At 38.9% G+C, this 20,530-nt stretch overlaps 1 protein-coding gene across 1 annotated transcript in view; it reads left to right on the forward strand.

The window, feature by feature from the left end:
* Nucleotides 1–20,530, forward strand: part of COL22A1 (collagen type XXII alpha 1 chain) — a 2,341,282-nt gene that overhangs the window by 1,435,187 nt on the left and 885,565 nt on the right. Inside the window, exons 25-26 of the mRNA XM_044067281.1 lie at nucleotides 10,431–10,481; nucleotides 16,351–16,404. Coding sequence (XP_043923216.1) covers nucleotides 10,431–10,481; nucleotides 16,351–16,404 — 105 coding nt within the window. The remainder of the gene's footprint in view (nucleotides 1–10,430; nucleotides 10,482–16,350; nucleotides 16,405–20,530) is intronic.

Here is a 20,530-nt window from a genome sequence, read left to right on the forward strand (position 1 = left end):
CCATTCAATGTGCGGACAAGGTGATCCGCTGTGGTGACCCCTAACTGGGAAAAGCCGAAAGAAGAAGAAGATATAGATAGATATCTTTATCTATGGATATACACATATATATTGTTTAGATGCTTTTTGTTTTTCTGACGCCCTACCACTGGATCGGTAATCAGGAAGCCTCAATCCTCACCACTGGTACCAGTGGGGGACTTACATTCAGAGGATGATAAGGTACACACACAGTATTTCCAGATGCAGCTGTCAGCATTAAGTGCAATTTCCCTTAAGTGCACACAGAGACCACAGTCAGTTCGGGTCTGATTTTTCCATCTTTCTCCAGATCCCCAATAAGACTCCTCACTGACACAGCTGTAAAGATGAGTCTTTAGCCAGGCTTCCAAGCCAAGTCCTCCAACACTCTCTCTGTTCAACCAGTGCTTTGTGTCCCTGCCTAAGTAGCTCACACACACACACACACACACACACACACACACACACACACACACACACACACACACACACACACACACACACACACACACACACACACACACACACACACATATCTGGGAAATCCTGACAAGGGTTAACTGGCTATGCCCCCTTCTGCACAGACTATAAGGTAGTTATCACTGCCACCAGAACTCCTTATCAGCTACTTTAAGGCCTTTAACAAAGGGTGTCCAATCTTAGTGTGTAATGTTTCTATTAATACAAAGGGTAGTTTGACTAAGAGGAAGGCTATTAGGAGTGGCATACACAGTGTCACCAAACAAATATACAAGTACTCTCAGAACTTAAATATCTCTACACAGATCAGCCACAATGAAAATATATTTAATAATAAATAATAAAAGCACAAGACAATACTAAATGTATATATTTACAGTGACACCAGAGTTCAAAAATCACAGGAAATATTTAAAACAACATTGCAGGACAGTCTCAAATAAATTAAGAAATACATCTAAACTATGCTTCACTATCTTCCTGACTAAATCTAAGAGAATTGCTGTACCCTAGTTAACCTGCTTATAAAACAAGGCAAATGTGTGGTGAATGGATCCTCTAGCTGATGTTGTCAGGTCAAAGACAGAATATAGAATGCTCTGTCTCTCTCTCTCTCTCTCTCAGAGACATCTTAAATTAATATCTTAAATATTACTGCTGGGATAGCTTGCAGAATGACATTATTTATTGTCATCTGACTCTATCCTATGTAAAGCCCCCACTGCTGAATCTGGCAGTATTTAGCATCTACCTGTGAAAATACATTGACAAGGGCTTTTCCTCAAATCTTGATAGATGCTAAAAGTCATAAAACTATAAAACACTTTCAAGACAATACAGAAAGTTCTCTAGTTTTAGACATTGTGTCTTCATGCTGCCATAAAGTAATTTAATTTCAGTTATTTTTCTGACATTCAGGGAAGTAAATATTGTGGTAAGAAATAGCCAGGGAATTGTTATGGCTAGGCTTGTATAGGCCTTAAGGCCAATAGCCTAGTAGCAACCTATGAACCTATTTACTAGTCTGAGGTTAATCTCCTGTATCCTACTTTCCACGGTTAGAATATGCACATTTACACAGTTACAGTAGTGAATGTACATTTCTATTCTTTTCCAGTAGGGTACACTGTGGATCCATTTTTAAGCTCAGTACTTTATAAAATATCTTTTCAGCACACATCTGTACAAACCTAGCTTGATATATACTTGACATACAATTCTAATACATTTGTAATACAAGCATCTTACATGAAGCAAGTTGACATTCACAAATGACACATAACCGTTTACAATATTCCAGACAGCTGTACTGGCAGTATCTTAATTTGTCACACTTCTATATAAATCATGTTGATATCCACAAATGATATACAATCATTTACAAAATTCCAGATAGCTGGGCTGTCAGTATCCCCCTTTGTCATACGCCTTCCTCCCCTCGAAGACTCAAGCTAGTTTTTCAAGTGACACTTGAGAAACATTGCTTGAGAGGGATGAGCCATCTGGGAATAATTACCCCATACCCTGTCTTGAGAGCCCATCTGTGTTGGCATTGATAACCCAACTGCAGTGCTGCACTGTCATATAATATGCCTGCAACCATAGGCTTCACTTTAGTAGCTTAGCATTCTGCTGCCTGGCTTGCTGTAGCCATGTTAAGGGATTGTGGTCTGTAATTACAGTGAATTTCTTTCCATTCCGATAAGGCTGAAGTTTCTGCAGTGCCCACACTATGGCTAGACATTCATTTTGTACAGCTGCATAGCACTCTCCTTGGGATGGAGCCTACAGCTGAGATGTACTACTGGGTGCACTTCTCCCTCTGAGGAAACCTGGCTAAATACAGCCCCCACCCCATTTAAAGCATCCACCTGCACAACAAACTTTTTGCTGTAATCTGGACTGGCTAACACAGGGGGTCATCCCAAAGCTCCTTTAAACTTCTGGAATGCCTGCTCACATGCTGGGGTCCACACCACGTTATCTGGTATGTTTTCCTTGTCAGGTCTGTGAGGGGACCAGCTATGGTACTATAATCGGGGACAAACTTTCTGTAGTACCCTGCTGTACCTAAGACAGCCCTCACCTGCTTTTTGGTAACAGGGGCAGGCCATGCCTGAATGGCTTCCACTTTGGCAAGTTCTGGTCTTATCTTACCACTTCCCTCTCTACATCCTAAATAGGAGACCTCTGCCATACCCACCTGACACTTACTGGGCTTAATGGTCAACCCTGTCCTCTGTAGTCTGCCCAGCATCTCCCTGTTGTGCTGAAGGTGGTCTTGTCAAGAATGGCTGTAGACGAAAATATCATCCAGGTAAACAAAGGGCTAAATCTCCTGCTCCTGCTAGGATATGATCTACCAGCCTCTGGAAAGTCGCTGAGGCATTTTGTCATCCAAAAGTGCATCTTCATGAACTCATAGAAGCCGAAAGGTGTCACGAAGGTTGACCTGTCTCTAGCTTTGGGAGTCAAAGTCACCTGCCAGTAGGCCTTGGTAAGATCAACAGTGGTAAGATACTTAGCCCCACCCAACTGTTCTAGGGCTTCATCTGTCTTAGACATGGGGTAAGCATCAGACTCTGTGTGACTATTTAATTTCCTGCAGTCCACACAGAACCTGGTGCTGCCATCCTTCTTTTGTACCAGCACCACTGGGGAGGCTCAGGACTACTGGGTCCTGGATTACACCTAGTTCCAACAATTCCTGTATCTCCTCCCACAAAGTTGTTTTGACTGTCTCAGGCACCCTAAAATGGGCCTGCTTAATAGGCCTTTGGGGTCTTGTATTCATACGGTGCTGCACTAGGTGGGTGGCACCCTAGTTTCCCAGTGAACTTGGTCCCAAAATCCTGTAACACTCCTCAGATTTCTCATAATTGGGTAGGGGATAGCTACCCCTTCCACTGAGATGTCAGTCTGAGCCTCACTGACGAGATCAGTCACCAGATCCCCCTCAGACTCCTCCTGCCATCCACTGCAAATAGTCAGCACAAAGGCGTCTCTATCATGGTAAGCTTTCATCATGTTAACATGGTACAATTTGTGCTCCTGCCTCCTGCTTAGCAGTTCTACCATTTAGGTAACATTACTGACCTTCCTTACCACTTTGAAGGATCCCTTCCAAGCTGTCTGCAGCTTCTTGTGTCTGACACGAATGAGAACCATGACCTGCTGCCCCACAGCATACTCTCTAGCTGAAGCATTCCTGCCATACGAGACATTTTTCTGCTGTTGGGCTTCTGACAGGTTCTCCTGGGCCAAGCCCATGAGTTCCCTGAGCCTTGTCTTGAGGTTTAGGACATATGCCACAACAGATTCACCATCCCACTCATCATGATTCAGATCTAGAGGTCCCCTCACCTTATGCTTATACAGCAACTCAAAGGGTGAAAAACCTGTGGATTCCTGGGGCACCTTTCTGTAAGCAAACAGATGGGGCAAATATTTGTTCCACTCCCTCTTGAACTAGTCCACAAATGGTCACAGCATGGTCTTTAGTGTTGAGTTTAACCTCTTCACCAGACCATTAGTTTGGGGATGATAGTGGGTGGTCTTTAGGTGCTTCAATCCATAGTGCTTCAACAGAGAAGCCAGTAGGTCTGATGTGAAATTAGCACCTCTGTCAGTCAGTATTTCTTTTGGGAAACCTACCCTACTACAAGTATCTAACAAAGCATTTTCCACCTTTTCAGCCACAATAGAAGACAGGGTCACTGCCTCATGGTATCTGGTAGCATAATCTACTAGCACTAGGATATGCTTCTTCCCTTTGGAAATTTGGGTACTCAGAGGCCCCTCAATATCCATAGCTACCCTCTAAAAATGACTCCTCAATCACAGGCAAAGGCATCAAAGGAGCTTTCACCTTGTCCCCTGGGTTGCCTACCTTTTAGAACTGCTCACATGTCCTGTAGTACCCTGTTACATCCCTGGAAATCTTAAGCCAATAAAAGTTCAGCATAATATGTCTCTTTGTACACTTTATGCTAATATGACATGCAAAGGGAATGTCACGGGCTATGGCTAGAAATGCCAGATGGTAGGCTCTAGGCACTCCCAAGTGCTGTATTCTCTCATGCTATAGCACTCCCTCAGGGGTCCACTCTCTATACAGTAACCCTTTGTCCTAGTATACAGATTCCCCGACTCCTTGAGAATCAGATACCTCACTGGCTACCTCCCTAAGGGCTGGTAATGTAGGGTCTGTGATCTGACCCTGTCTCAGCTCTATATTTGTAACCCTTCCCAGCTCCCCTTCCACAGGAATTCTGGTATCCTCTGACAGTGGTGCCTCACTGTCAGCCTGGTTACTACCACTGACCTCTGCCCTTGCAGTCACTCTTTCCAAGGGAACATCACTACCCACCAGCAGCTGTACTCACTTTTAGTCTCATTGTTACAGGGTAGCTCCCTCCCTGAAGTAGCCACATCACCAGCCCTGGCTTCAAGTGTGTGGTCTATCTGGGTCCTCCCCAGGTTACCAGACCCACATGCTTGTCTCCAAGCCTGTGTGTAACTGCATGCACACAAGGCACTGCATTAACAAAACCATCCCATATCAGGACATCTGCAGTTATATCATCAAACACACCTACTTGCATGCTTCCTTTGCCATCCTCCCAGCCAAGGTGAACCCTAGTCAAAGGTATTTAGAATGGGGGTCCCTCTTAAAGCTCTGATTGGAGTAGACTCCTCAAGCAAGTAATGCTCCTCTTTAACCATTGTAGGCTTCGCAATAGTTAGGTCAGAGGCTTTGTCTCTCTTAGCAGTGGCCTGTTTTCCATCTACTAAGACAGGATATAACCTCTTGTCGTAGTTTGGTACGCTTGTTGTCTCCAGACAATTTACTGCTGGCATTCTGTCATTCCCACTTACTGGCATTCTGTCATTACCACTTGCTGGCTCCTTTACCTTTTGTTCCCCTCCTTGCCTCTGTGGACATCAATATGCTACATGGTCCCACTGGTTACATTTAAAACATTTAAACCTTGATCCTGGCCCTACCTGAACTAGTGGTTTCCCCTACTAATGGCGGCCTCGGTTTGGGTGGTTTGGCTGCCCATCATGGGTTGCCTTAGACCCATGTGCAGCAATGGGTATCCCTTTCCTGTGTAGTGATGCCCTGCTTACTAGGTATAGGTCTCCCTTCTTCCACAACCCATCTGCAGTATTGCATTGCCTATCTGCTAACCAGATTCTCATGTTCTCATGCAAAGTGCTAAGGGCTTATTCCCTCACCAAAAGGTCCGCCAGCCCTTCAAAAGTGGTGACCTGACACCCACTCACACACTTGTGAAAATAAGTGCTTAACTCAGCAATATATTCACACACACTTTTATCTGCCTTGTGTTTATGCCCATGAACCTTTTTTTCTATAAGCTTCAAGTGTTAATTTAAAACACTCTAATAAACAATTTTAACAGTATTATAATTTAATCAATCAGTATTAGACAATTTTGAGATAGCAGTTAAAGCTTTACCATGGAGTAAGGGGGTCAGGAACTGTACTCAGAGCCCTTGGTCAACATTATACTCTTTATAAACCCTTTCAAACATATGAATAAAATATCACCCTCTGTAAATTCTGGGAGACATTTATTGACCTTTGTTACTTCTGGGGTTCAGTTATTCTTTTTCCCATTACCTACATGACCTTGGTGAAGAGTCAGCATCTCCTTTTCATGTTGCCTCTGCCTCTCATTTCCTTCAGCCTCCAGATGTCTCAGTCTCTCTGCTAATTATATTTCCAAATGTTTGGCCTCCAGTTCAAGTCTGTTTAACTCCAGATGGATTTTTAAGTCCTCTGTGGATAGGTTAAACTGTCCATTTTTTGAGAGCTGTTCATCCCCAAGGTCAGATTGATTGTCCTCCTGGTTGGTGGTCTGTGATGCAGCTATGACTAGGGCTGCAATTGTTTTTGCTTTAGTCAGGTTGGCATGCGCCAGTCCTTTGGCTTGGCACATCTCAGCCAACTGGTTCTTGTCAACTTGCCATAATCCTCTGCTGATATTCTTGCCTGTTCTCCCTGACTAAGCTAACAAAAAATAAATAAAACGATTGTGATATGAAACTCTGAATGTCTACCATGTGGCTGATTGAGAGTGCAAACACCTTTTTTAGTGACCACTGTGTACAGACTACAGGAGTTCAATATCCACACCACTGAATCCCAATTTGTGGATATCCCACCACTGCCAACCTATAAATGTGATGACCTCCCACTGGACTGTTAATCAAAGAGCCTCAGTCCTCACCACTGACAACAGTGGGGGGCATACATTGGGAGGACAACAACCTACACACACAGTATTTCCAGATGCAGCTCTCTGCATCGTGCAGTTTCCCTTAAGAGCACACAGAGACCACAGTCAGTCTGGGACTGGTTTCTCCCTCTTTCTCCAGATCCACAATAAGACTCTCCACTGGCACATCTATAGAGTTGAGTCCTTAGCCAGGGTTCCAAGCCAAGTCCTCCAACACTCTCTGAGTCCAACCAGTGCTTTGTGTCCCTGCCCAAGTAGCTGACACTCACACCCTTGGAGATTTGTTTTACACACAGACACACCTAGGAAAGGCTGGCTATGCCCCCTTCTGCCCAGACTATAAGGTAGTTATCACTGCCACCAGAACCCCTTATCAGCTACTTTAAGGCCCTTAATAAAGGGTGTCCACTCTTACTGTGTAATGTAATATTAATATAAAGGTAATTTGACCAAGAGCAAGGCTATTAGGAGTGGTCTATACAGTGCCACCTAATAAATATGCAAGTACTCTCAGAACTTAAATATCTCTACACAGATCAGCCACAACAAAAATATATATATAATAATAAATAATAAAATAAGAAGACAATGCTAAATATATATATGTATATATATATATATATATATATAGTGATAGAGTTCAAAATCACAGGAAATATTTAAAACAACATTGCTTGACAGTCTTAAATAAATGAAGAAAAACATCTAAAACTATGCTTCACTATGCACCTGACTAAATCTAAGAGAATTACTATACCCTAGTTAACTTACTTGCAGAGCAAGGCAAATGTGTGGCGAATGGATCCTTTAGCTGATGTTGTCAGGTCAAAGACAAAATACAGAATGCTGTCTCACTCTCATTAATATCTCAAATATTACTGCTGGGATAGATTGCAGAATGGCATAATTTCTTGTCCTCTGACTCTGTCCCAGGTAAAGCACCCACTGCTGGAATCTGGCAGTATTTAGTATCTACCTATGAAAATACATAGTAATGGGCTTTTCCTCAGATCTTTGATAGATGCTGGAAGTCATAAAACAATAAAACATTTCCAAGAAAATACAGAAATGTCCCTAGTTTTAGTCATTATTTCTCCTTGCTGCCATAAAGTAATTTAATTTCGGCTATTTTTCTGACATTTACTAGACCTAACCTCCATTATCCCACTTTCCACTGTTGGAATATATACGTTTACACAGTTACAATAATGCATGTACATTTCTGTTCTTTTCCAGTAGGGCACACCGTGGATCCATTTTTAAGATCAGTACTTTATAAACTATCTTTTCATCACACGTCTGTACAAACCTAGTCTGATATATACATGATATACAGTTCTAATACATTTGTAACACAAGCATCTTACATGAAGCATGTTTCATTAATAACAAACATTAATTGATTAAAAAAATCAAACAGCAAACATTCTTACCTAAGTGGAATTTACAGAAAAATAAAGCTAACATCTCCATCACAGCTGGGCCACTCTTATTCTCGCTTTGTAAACCATCTGCATATTTCTCTTCTGCAGTGTACACTAATGCTTCTGCTGCATTACCACAGAATTGTGTTTTTATTTGCATTCGGGTAGCTAGTTTGAGTCCACTGGATCTAAAATGCTCTTTCTCAGGGGAGATCCAAAATGTTCACACTTCAAGGCAAAAAGAGAAAGCAAGTTAAATGTTAACATGTCTGCTGAAGATGTCGCTGTGTACTCAAAATACAAGCCACAGCATAGCTATGAGCTCAGAAAACTACTTAATAGTAAAGGTACATCTTGCCTTCTCACTTCTTTTTCATGGAGGACATCAAAGAGGAATCCAAGTGAGGAAAGCATCTGATCTGGGAGTGAGGCTTGCATCATTGCTGTTTGAAAAACTTATGCTGTCTTCTTAAACACAAGTGATTGTGATCAGATGAAGATGTATCAGTTATTTCAGAAGATATGTCCGGCAGTTAACAGAGAGGATTAAAACTCTGAGGTGTTAATTAGTTGCTTCCTATACCCTCAGGTAGAGGGTTTGATTCCTTCCAGCTCCATTTGCCTAATGTGTGACTCTGAGCATGTTACTTAACCAGACATTCCTTTCCACTTACCCCTGAAAAGGGACATTTATGCAAAGTGGACTAACCCAGTTAACACATGTATGAACAAAAAATCAGAATCTCCAAATTAGTGGTCCTGCTGTTCTGTTCACCCTAAAAGGGACTGGACTGCTCACCATTTGTGAGATGGAATCATCTGCCTTGCATGGAGAAATGTATGTACCTTGGGGTCTCATTCATGAATGAAGTTAGAGACTGACCATTGGAGTAATGCAGTGGCAGCACTACTGCAGGCATTATACTGAACAGTGGTTGGGAAGAGATAGCCGACCGACACCCTTACCTATAGTCTTGGGCTTTGGGTAGTGACCAAAATTATGAACTCAAAGATAAAGGCAGAAGAAATGATGCTCCTTTGCAGGGCAGCTGTTTTCACTTTCTATGACAGATTGAAAGCTTGGCAATCCAGGTGACTTTCATAGGGACAGGGTTGGCTTAATGGTTATGATCTTTAACTCACAGATACAAGATTCAAGGTCTGATTCTTACCTCTGTTTATCAGTTAGACTTGTAATAGTCTGCTGTCTGACAGCCCAATATGAACATATGAACCACTGTATGTACTGTGTATTTTGTGACGGCATTAACTGGTCACCCTCCAGAGGAGGGGTACAAGGCAGAATCTATAATGGATAGAGGCTATGGGGCAGACACAAGGATGTTGAAGGGATTAAATCCTTCCTCTTACCTGTAAGTGCCTGGGATCCCACAGGATACACAGCAGGCTGTTGCTGAAGTTAAAGAAATCTGGTCTGCCCTGCTCAGGTTGCTCCCAATGTGATCCCCACCAAGGCAAATCAATTAGAAAGTATTTTGGATGATAGTGGTGAAAACAACAAATAAAACAAATAAATGTAAAGACTGGATTACTGTTCCACCCCAGTTAATAAATAAAGAAAATTAAAAAAAACTTAACTAAGAAGGGATGCAAACAGCTAAAATTAAAGGATTCTTAAAAAGGATACTGGCAGAGAGAAACATTTGCAGATGTAATTATAGAACAGTGGAGTATAGCACAAAATAAGGTAATGACTGCAAACAGAGAATGAGGGAGAAATCAAAACCTTAAGCATTGCTAAGAAGTCCATTATAACAATATTAGAAACTCATTCATTGCTGTGATGGAATTACCAATAGAATGGTAACTACATATATTAAGCCAGTCACAGACATGAATACAGTCTGCTTCTTCATAGGTTTTATCACAAACCACTATCAGCAACAGTGGTTCATCCTTCTTAAAGGCAAGCTACCTGTGTTTTGCTATATTTGTCATTTCCTTTCTGGAACAGCAATTTGGCTTTCAAAGTGCTAGGCCTTCTATTATTTTTAAATGCATTTTTAGACTAAATCTTATGTATGCTAGATATGAATAAAATTATATGGAATGATAATGAATTGTGTGAATATTTATTTTTCATACTTTCTTATATGGGATAATCTCCTAAAAATTTAAACCGATAATATTTTCCCTCTCATTTGCAGAGATATTCAATTTTAAGGTTAAATTACTTATTTTATTATTAACTATCTTACATTTTTTTCTCTCTGCTCAGATACCAGGGAAAGATGGACTGGATGGGCTACCTGGATTGCAAGGAGAAAAGGTAAGTATTGACATTTTCATGCTATACATATTACATACCACTGAAATGACATATATGTGTAATATCTCAATGGCAGAGTAACAGCAACAGAGTCATTCAAAAATCTGAATAGGATATTTGTTTCTCGATTCTAAGTGAGAAGGTGATAAAAGGCTACTTGAGTTGCTAAAGACGTGTTTCATTCTAGATGACTGTTTTGAGCTGTGACACTCATAGGTTCATAGGTTCATAGGTTCATACTAGGCTATCTGCCCGAGGGCATTTATAAGCCTAGCCCATTGTTTTGTGGCTTACGCCACCCCTTTAGTATGGGGAACTATACCCATTATTTTGCTGTGCCTCTGTCGAGCAGTGACACTGAGGTAATTCCTGGGGTATATCTGCGATCTCCCATCCATTGGTCAAGATTTCTCTTGAACAAGGCCAGCGAGGTGCTCTGCCTCACATGTACCGGGATTTTGTTCCACAGCATAGGGAGTCTTTGGGTGATGAATCTATCCCTCCAGCACGTCCTATTAATAGCCGTGTCGAGGTTTAAGTCTCCCGCCCTTGTGGCTCTGATGGATCTAGATTTTTGAGGTGAAGCATATTCATCAAATCTGGGTTTGACATGGCCTTGTATGTTAGGCAAAGGTCACCTCTGAGCAAGCGTGCGACTGAATAGAGCTGGAGTTCTTTCAGTCGGGCAGCATAGGACAGATTTTGAGACCCTTTATCCTTTTGGTGAGGAACTTTTGTGGCCTCTCCAGCTGCTGCAAGTGTCGGGTCAGATACATTCCAAATGGGGCATTGTACTCAATCATTGGTCTGATGAGTGATGAGTAAAGGGAGACTATGACCTCCCTTGATCTAGATGAGAATCCCTTCATGATAAGGTGGGCAATGTAGAAGGACTTCCTAACTACTTTAGCTACATGGGTGTCGAATGACAGACTACTATCAACCTGGGTCCCCAGGTCCCTGATAACTTCTTCTGTGCTCAGTGGATTGCCACCTATTTGGTAGCTAGGGGTAACCTTGTTTTTCCCGAAGGGTATGACTATGCTCGAGATAAAATTGTATTGTTTGCAGTAAAGCAATAAACTATAATGGTTGTTAATCTGTTTATATATTATTTTTGTTAACATTGTTATGACTAGACTGATTAACAATGTTGAATCAGAGGCTCACAGGTCAGAAAAAACCTTGGCTTACTAATTAGTCTACGTCCACACCTATATGCACTTATGGGTGACAGCTTTGGAAATAAGTGTCTCCCTATCATCACTGAGCTTATTCTCTGTGATGTGGTGAGGAATGTGTTAATCCAGGTGGCCCTTTCATTGAAGCCAATGTTGCTTTGCACAGACGAGAGATAACGTAAGGGTGGGGAACATAATAAGGATGTACCATGGTGGCTTCTGTACAGTTATTTTGGGAACAACCAGCTGGATGTACATCTTACTGCAGATCACAAACTGCTTTGTAGGGATTATATATCTAAGCTAGCCAGTGTTGGCTCAGAGGTGGTGTGGAAAATTAAAGTTTTGGCTGCCTATTTGCCTTTCTTAATTTGCTACATCTGCAAACATAACCCAGAAGAGCACAAATAATGTGATATACATATATACCCTCGAAAAACAACAGCTCGAATCTTCAACGTGTAATACTTTCAACCTTCAGTAGTAGAGACCATGGGGTATGTGCAAATGACCCCTTAAGAACATATCAATATTTTAGCTACATTTTCTCTGAATGCCCATGGCGTTTCACTTTTTAAGTCTTTACTGGATTCATTCAGGCCAAAAAAAAAAAAAAAACAATTATCTGAAAATATGCCACATTTTGTCCCTTTTCTGAGTTTGTCAATACATTATATGTCTATTGTCTGGCTATACTTTAGTAACACAGAGCTTAAGACCAAGCCTGATAGCCATAAACATTAAGGTGACTGAAAAATATTCCAAAAAACATCCAAACCAAAGGGTAAAACAGTCATAGAGATAGTTTTAAACCATTCAGTGAAAACTTGAAAAAGATTCAGCTAAGCTAGAGACTTCATTGTGTGATGCATTAAACCTCGAGTAGTGGAGGCCCATGGGATTATATTTCCAAAATATGAAAAAAAAAACAATCCACTTATGCTGTATAATAAGGTCAAAAGAGAACAAAATATGGCATGTCTATAGCTAGTTGAATTTGACTTTTTTGGCCTGAATGCACCGGTAAAGACTTGAAAATCGAAAAGCCATGGGCATTCAGAAGGCATGTAGCTGAACACTGGTGCACCCTTAAGGGGTCATTTGCACTAATACTGGCTATGAAAAGGAATCAGTCATCATCAGGCAAGAAAATACAAGAACTACTCTTCCCAAGGAATAAATGGCAACTTTAAATCCATACAGCCTAATGCCTTAAGTCATATGTCTGTGTAGGAAAGGCGCTATAGTATCCTACAGAAGTCCACAACTTCATTATGCACAAGAAACAGCATAGTTCCTGAGCTTTACAGATTTGGAGAAAGACCTGTTTGTACAAAATATCCAGAGCTTTCCAATTTTCCCTAGAACTTCTTTTAAAGGACTTTACCAGGAATAGACTTGCTGTCCTTAGCTAAGAATAAGCTAATAATATATACCTAACCCTCACCAAGAAAGCCTTTCTCTGTAGCTGTTTGTGAACTTTCTGATAAAATATTCCAGTCAGCAAAATAGTTGCTGACACCTGGAATAGAAATGAAAACACATACTAGTGCTATAAACTTCATTCATTAGTCTGCATATTATACCACTTTATGTACAACTTACTGTATAAGCCTGCATTTATACACTGAGTGTGATAGACTCTCCAGTGGTTTCACTTTCTGTTTATTTAATTTTCTGTCTTATTTCTAACCACATGCCATATTGGCTTGAGCTATGCCACTGCCTGCTGCTTTAATAGTAATTGTAATATCACATCATGACTTCCTGTAAGGAGAAGGCAACGGATATGGATGGGCTAATCATACTAAAGTATATTATTTAAATGAACATTATCTCAGTTATGAATAACATGGAAGAGAGCATCAGTTGCACATTAACAAATTACTAGGCTGAACACCATGGTGGTAGATATAAAAAAAATACGATTTATGACATATATTTTTGCAGAGTTATTAACTGGAAATATTGTTGTTGCTCTTCCACTAGGGTAGTACACAGAAGAAATCTGGCTTTTAGTTATATCATTAAAGCTTGCAGAGTAAGAAATAAGAATACTGAACAGTTGCAGGCCAATGATAGCCAGGATAATAAGAAATGATTGATAAGCTGGTTATGTTGCATGGGGGTGGATGAGAGGTCAGGCAAACATTTTAACCTTTTGTTAACTGTACCCAAAGAGAGAGGCGGTCTGAATCTTCCTGATTTTCAGACTTACTATCTTATTATCAACGCCAGCCGTATTAAAAGAGTAGCTAAATCTGAAACTTCGGATACATCATGGCACCCCCTTTGGATGAAAATATATTACCAAAATCTTAAAGCCTCTAATATAAACCCAAAGGTGTTACCCTTCCTAAATGGCAAAACTTTGAAAGACCTAAAAATCCATCCAACCTTAATTAATAATACGGCATGTTTTCAAAAACTCATAACCTTCTTAAACCTAAAGAATGCTTTAACAATGGCTCAACCAATACACTTAAACCCTAATATCAGACTTAACAATAATATGATAAACCTAGACAACTATCCAATAATAAAGGAATGTACAGTCTGGGACTTCTACCAAATTAAAGACCTACCTCTGACATCTGCCATCGACTCCCTAGCAGCACATAAAAATATTGTATAATTATCAAACAAATTTTGTACCTAGTAACTCTAACAACAACAAAAAATAATAAAGACCCAAATGAGACATCTCTCCTTACATTGAAAACTAAAATGGTATCCAATAGCTATAAACTAATTACTGAAATTAAACATCAGGATGCTATCCTATTTTCCAGTTACTGGATGAGTCATAACAATAAACTAACCATTGAGCAAAAAATAGCGGCAATTGACATAACAACAAAATTAACTCCATTTAAAAAATTAATCTACACGCAACTTATGATCAACAACAATGCCTATCACAGACCACCCTTTCTGAGCAAAATAAATCCCAACATATCTCCTCTTTGCTCCACATGTACAAGTTCAGTAGCAGACACTTTACACATTTTTTGGTCCTGTAAAAATATCTACAAACTATGGTGCTCTTTAAGGTTCTATGAAATCCACCCTTTCATGGGAAATGGCAATTTTAAACATTTTTCCGAACTCATACACATTTGAGACCAAACACATTGTGGTCACACTGTGCCATACTGAAATCGTATATAGCATTAAACTGGCTAGATAGATCCAAAGTGTCTTGGATAGAATTTAGATCTTTGGCTGTCAAATATGTCCTAACAAACAAAATAAAAACAGTTAGCCATAAGAAACTGTTATACTTCTGGAATTACTGGAAAAGACTTCTAGAGGTCCTCAGTTAGATTCCCAGTAAGTTAATTAGGAAACTACTCAATTTTTTTGCTTCACTAAATCTCATAAACAATAACTTTTTCTTTTTAAAGTCATTATAAAACCTAAATAAAATCCTGTTACAAGAGGATTCTATCATATACATAGATTATCAAAATGCTTTTCATTATATTGGTATCTTCATAATAGTACGACATGGAAAAAATCACCAATTTTTTGATATCCCACAATTGACTACATAAGTGACAACCAAATGTACATAGTTGTAAATAGTTGCCTATAAGGAGTAATCCATAGGTGTATAACAGCCTTTCTTTCCCTTTTTTACTGACTTAATAACATTGTTCATTATTATAATGTTGATTACAGTAACCAGATAATTGTTTTTTTTTTTGACAAACTATATGCTATATAATGCATATATTTAGTCCGTAAGGCTTGCTGAAACTTCTCCTTAAAACAACAGTCAGAGTATATGCATGCCTTGTTACTTTAAAGCATTGCACTCTTGGGGAATTTATTATTTTTTTATGTAATTACTTATTGGTTTATCTTTTAACTTACGATGTAATACTTCAATGTGGACAATGTAATCTTCTGAAAACGCTAATAAAAATCATATTTGAAAAAAAAAAACATTTTAGCCTTTTGTGCATTTCCATTAACAGTTGCAACACATTCATTGGTAAGCAGTTAATCACAGAGTCAGTGGAAAGCTATTAATACTGTCCATGTTGATGTATTTCGTTATTATTATTATTATTATTGTTATTATTATTATTATTAATTAATGTGTTGCAGGAAATGGAGGAAATGCAGCCAATCCTGGCACTTAGTGAGGATAAGCCATAGAAGTTAATGTGAAACACTGTGCCTTCTGTGCATTGCCTGCTGCTCCAATCTGGGTCTGTGTATGTACATTTTTTCTGGGTCCTCTGGTTCCCTCTTATTTCCCAAAGACCTGCCATAGGTGAACTGATCTTCAGAACTGTGATGTGCGTGCTGTACGAAAGTGAGTGTGTGCTCATCCAGTAAAAGGCTGACACCCTTCAGTATGAACTTGTATGCATTGTACTCAGTGGATACCAGGATAAGCTCCATCTCTCCCAGACATGGCACCAGAATAAGCTTGCAAAACGTACATTAGTTAAAGTTCTGTTCTGCCTGGATCACAAAATAATATGAATTAAACTGTCAGTGTCATAATATCACATATAGTGGTATTCTAGAAAACCGTGAGTGTCATTAGTAAAATTGTTGTACTGGTGCTTTTGCTTAAATATTTTTTTTAGTATAATCCTAGGAAGTTGTGTTAATGGTAGTGACCTTGTCATAACGATGAAGGTGTTAACATACTTCTTCTTCTTCTGCAGGGTGGAAAAGGTGACACAGGCGCACCCGGTGTTCATGGGAAACCTGGACCAAAGGTAAAGAGAGAATAGGTTCAATCTGAACATCCTTGCTGTTTCATGCTTTGACAACAGTTAAAAAAATACAAGAGATCTAAGAAACTGTATAAATTACTTGCATAATGGCAGCAATCTGAAATATTATAGGTGTACCTGCATCATGCATATATGCAGGCATTGGTAAGGCTGTAGTAAATCTATAGCAAATAAGTGTTGGTATTACATCTTCCTTGGATGTACCTGAAAAAGATGACTATTTAAAGCATGATAGGGTATGTGTCCTGATATAATAATATCAATTGTATTATGATAAGCTAAAGCACATGGAGAAGCTAAATGTTTTGGTTTACTATGAAAATGTTGAACGCTAATTGTTCGGACATGAATTGATTGAAATCACTATCTGCAGGAATTAAAAAGATGAAACTGTTTTAGTCGAAACTCATAATGTCGAATTGCCCATTTTTCCACTGTAGTGCGATCTCAGAGTTGGTATATATAAGTAGAGATGGGCTAATTGTTTTTCGATTAAATGATTTTTGACATTATTCACATTCAATGTTTTGACTTTTCGACATTATATTTCAACCAAATGACCATTAGACCTTATTGCATTCGACATTTCCATAGTAAACCAAATGTTTTAGCATATCCCAGAGTACAAAAAAAAACAATAACCCTGCGTTTTATCATTGTTGTTTTGCAGTGGTAGTTTCTAATAATATGCCTTCAATTCCTGCCAATAATGCCACTGTGTCAGTATCAGAACTGTGCCTATAGGTCAGTCATTGATATGTATATAGGTACTTAATAGGCCATGGATCTGTGAGGATCTTAAGAAGCCTAGCCTTACATTCCCATGGTCAATTTTTACCATTGTATATTGTATACAAATATCCCAGAGATATGCCAAGCAAAGATATTTTTGAAGACTTAACATGTTTTCCCTATCCATGAGGGGCAGGAGTACCAAACCAGGGGTGAATCTGTGGTTACCCAAATTACATCTGAATAGAGTAAGAGAAACACTTTACGTGGAATCCGATAATGTCTTGAAGTTGTATACATATTATGTCATGGTTTAAAATGTTAACACAAATGCAGTTACAACTGTAATAAGTACAAATGGAAATGTCATCACAGATATTGCACAGAATACACAACACGTGTGACTGCATTATGGTAGCACTGGCACTAAGACAGAGACAGTATGGTTCTCTAACATTCTGAAACTCCTCCTCTCACATACTGTACTGTCAGACATACTCTATAGAGCGAATGGGGAAATGAATGATTGCTGTTCAGTTACAAGGCTAAATGATTTGCTCTAAATACAGAAAAGAATAAAGTAACTTTGGAAAGGTTCTTGCATCATTTTTGCAAATCAGTAAAATTATTATTTTGCATTCTTTCTTTTGAAGCTAAGACTTACTAGACACTTGTTCTAATAGTCAGATATCACCCAATATGCTTCGCTATGAGCATGCAGTATGTTAGATAATGCATGTAGTGTGTTGAGTACACATGTAGTATGTTAGATAACACAATTTGCAAGCAACAGTTGGAAATCAAACCAGTGTGTTTGCTACATGTATAAAAGTGTTGATATGAACTGTGGCACATGATACCACATACAGGGGAAGCGAAAGCTAATCAAACATTCAGTAATGTTATCTCATTAACATACAGGGGGAGTGAAAGCTAATAAAACATTCAGTAATGTTATCTCATTAACATGCAGGGGGAGCAAAAGCTAATCAAACATTCAGTAATGTTATCTCACTAACTACTTGACAAATTCATAGTGTGTTCTTGTAGATACTTTTCTTTGAACAGGACACAAACCTCATTTATTTTATAAACACTAGTATATAATAGCATTTTAGATATAAGTGCAAGAAAGCACTAATGCTTGATAGTAGCTTTGCATAGTATGGAAGGATGCCAGAACACGAGTGTCATTCTATGCCAAGTATGTTGTTGTCGACTAGCAACCAATTTGTCTTTACCGTTTAGATAATGAAATAAATTAGATGTATCTGGTACATGGTTGTGTGCAAACATACACACACACACACACACACACATGCACACACACACACACACACACACACACACACACACACACACACACACACACACACACACACATGCGCTTACACTTATTAAGGGTATCAGAACTTGTCAGAGATTTTGGATGCATGGCCAGCCTTAAAAAGGCCCTTGTGGTTGTTAGCCTAGTAAACACCTATGAACACACACACACACACACACACACACACACACACACACACACACACACACACACACACACACACCTCCTCACACAAATCTAAGTATGTGCAATTGTGTGTATCTGTCGAATATGTCAGGGTTTTGTGTATAATACATGAAATGTTTTGTATTGTAGGTTTAGTGAGTGAGGTCTGTAATAAGGGGACATTCACAAGTTATAAACCGTGTTGTTAAATCTTAGAATACAAACTATTTCATGTATCACACAGACTGGACCCTGCATATTTTCTTTGTTTATATGTATTTCCTGATATGACAAGGCAATTTCTAAAGATGCAAAATACTGTTTACTAACATTAGAATTCTTTTTTACTTAACACATAATAAATGTCTAAATAACATTAGAAGCAAAGAGTTGTTGATGTGGATAATGAGGGTCTACAAGTAGTAAGAATAAGTATTAAAAAAACTAAGAGTAGTAAGTTGTCAGAGATTTTGGATGCATGGCCAGCCTTAAAGAGGGGTTGGGAGGATGGCTTAATGGTTACGGTATTTGCCTTACAAACACAAGGTGCAGGGTTTGAGTCTCACGAGGGATAATTGGCTAAGCTTAAAATGGCTCACAAGGGTAGTTAACTTAGTACTAATCTATGAACTAGGATTTGGCTAGTGGGAATTAGAACATTTGCCAATTAGAGCAAGTGTATATTGAGATGCAAGCACCTGTAGTAGACAATACATACATAACTAATGTTTACATTTTAAACCCCATACTAAAGGGGTGGCGTAAGCCACAAAACTATGGGCTAGGCTTGTAAATGCCCTCGGGCAGATAGCCTAGTATGAACCTATGAACCTATGAACCTATAAATTTAGGTAGTGAAAGTTTAAAAATGGTAGTGGAAAAGTGGGCAAAGTAAAGATGAACAGTATGTTAAACAAGTGAAAGGTATAACTGAATGGGAAAGATATATAATAGGGGAATTTATTTATTTGTATTATTAATTTTTCATCAAATCAATGTTTCCCATTAACTTCATTAGGCTACATTATTGTCTATGATTTTACTAAATAGGTCTTTACTAATGAAATATCTTGATAGTTATTTGGTATAGCTCTGAAATGCCTTTTAATCTTTTTTGGAAATGCCAGTTCAATTTCTTGACAAATTTCTTTTTATCACATTTTTCAGCTTCAGAGAAAAAACAAGTAAAACTACAAAACCGTGATGCAGCTGGAGTATAGAAAGAAATGTTACACTAATTTAATGCAAATTAAAAACAAAGTAGCAAAAAATGAACGAAATCCCAGTGACAAGGCTGAAGCAAAGTCCGTTAATAAAACCACAAAATAGCAGGTAAAAAAGGTGAGCGCTTTCGTTCAAAGTGCGTCTTCAGACAAACATTTGACATAACAAGGCCACATTATATACAATTTAAAACAATCAATTAACCTATCAAATGAAGGCAGTAATTGTCTAGGCAAATCCTCAGACTTCAGCACAGGTTTTAAAGAAACCTTGTCATTGAGTCCAGGTTTCTTATCAGCAAAAAGTTTTAAAATCCAATGCAACTCTCTATCCTCATTAAAATTCCTGATGTCGCCCCACCATAAATCTTCAGATATCACTTCTACAGCCTTAAAACCAAAACTATGTGTTAAGCCAGACTCAAATACATGTTTTGCCAAGGCATTGGTAAAATCAATTTTCCTAATTGCATAAGTGTGTTCCCTAATCATTTCTTAAAACATCCTGTTAGTCTTCCCCAAATAAAAAACTGGTACATTCTTTGCAAGTGGCAAGATAAACCAGGTTCTTAGTTCTACAGTTCACAGTGACTCTAAAAGAAAAAAATCTGGTTAGAAACAGGAGGTTTAAACTCATGTGATGTGTCTATATGACAACAAA

This window comes from Protopterus annectens, chromosome 3.part1 (assembly GCF_019279795.1).
Source record: "Protopterus annectens isolate FY-2018-M chromosome 3.part1, PAN1.0, whole genome shotgun sequence".
NCBI lineage: Eukaryota > Metazoa > Chordata > Ceratodontiformes > Protopteridae > Protopterus > Protopterus annectens.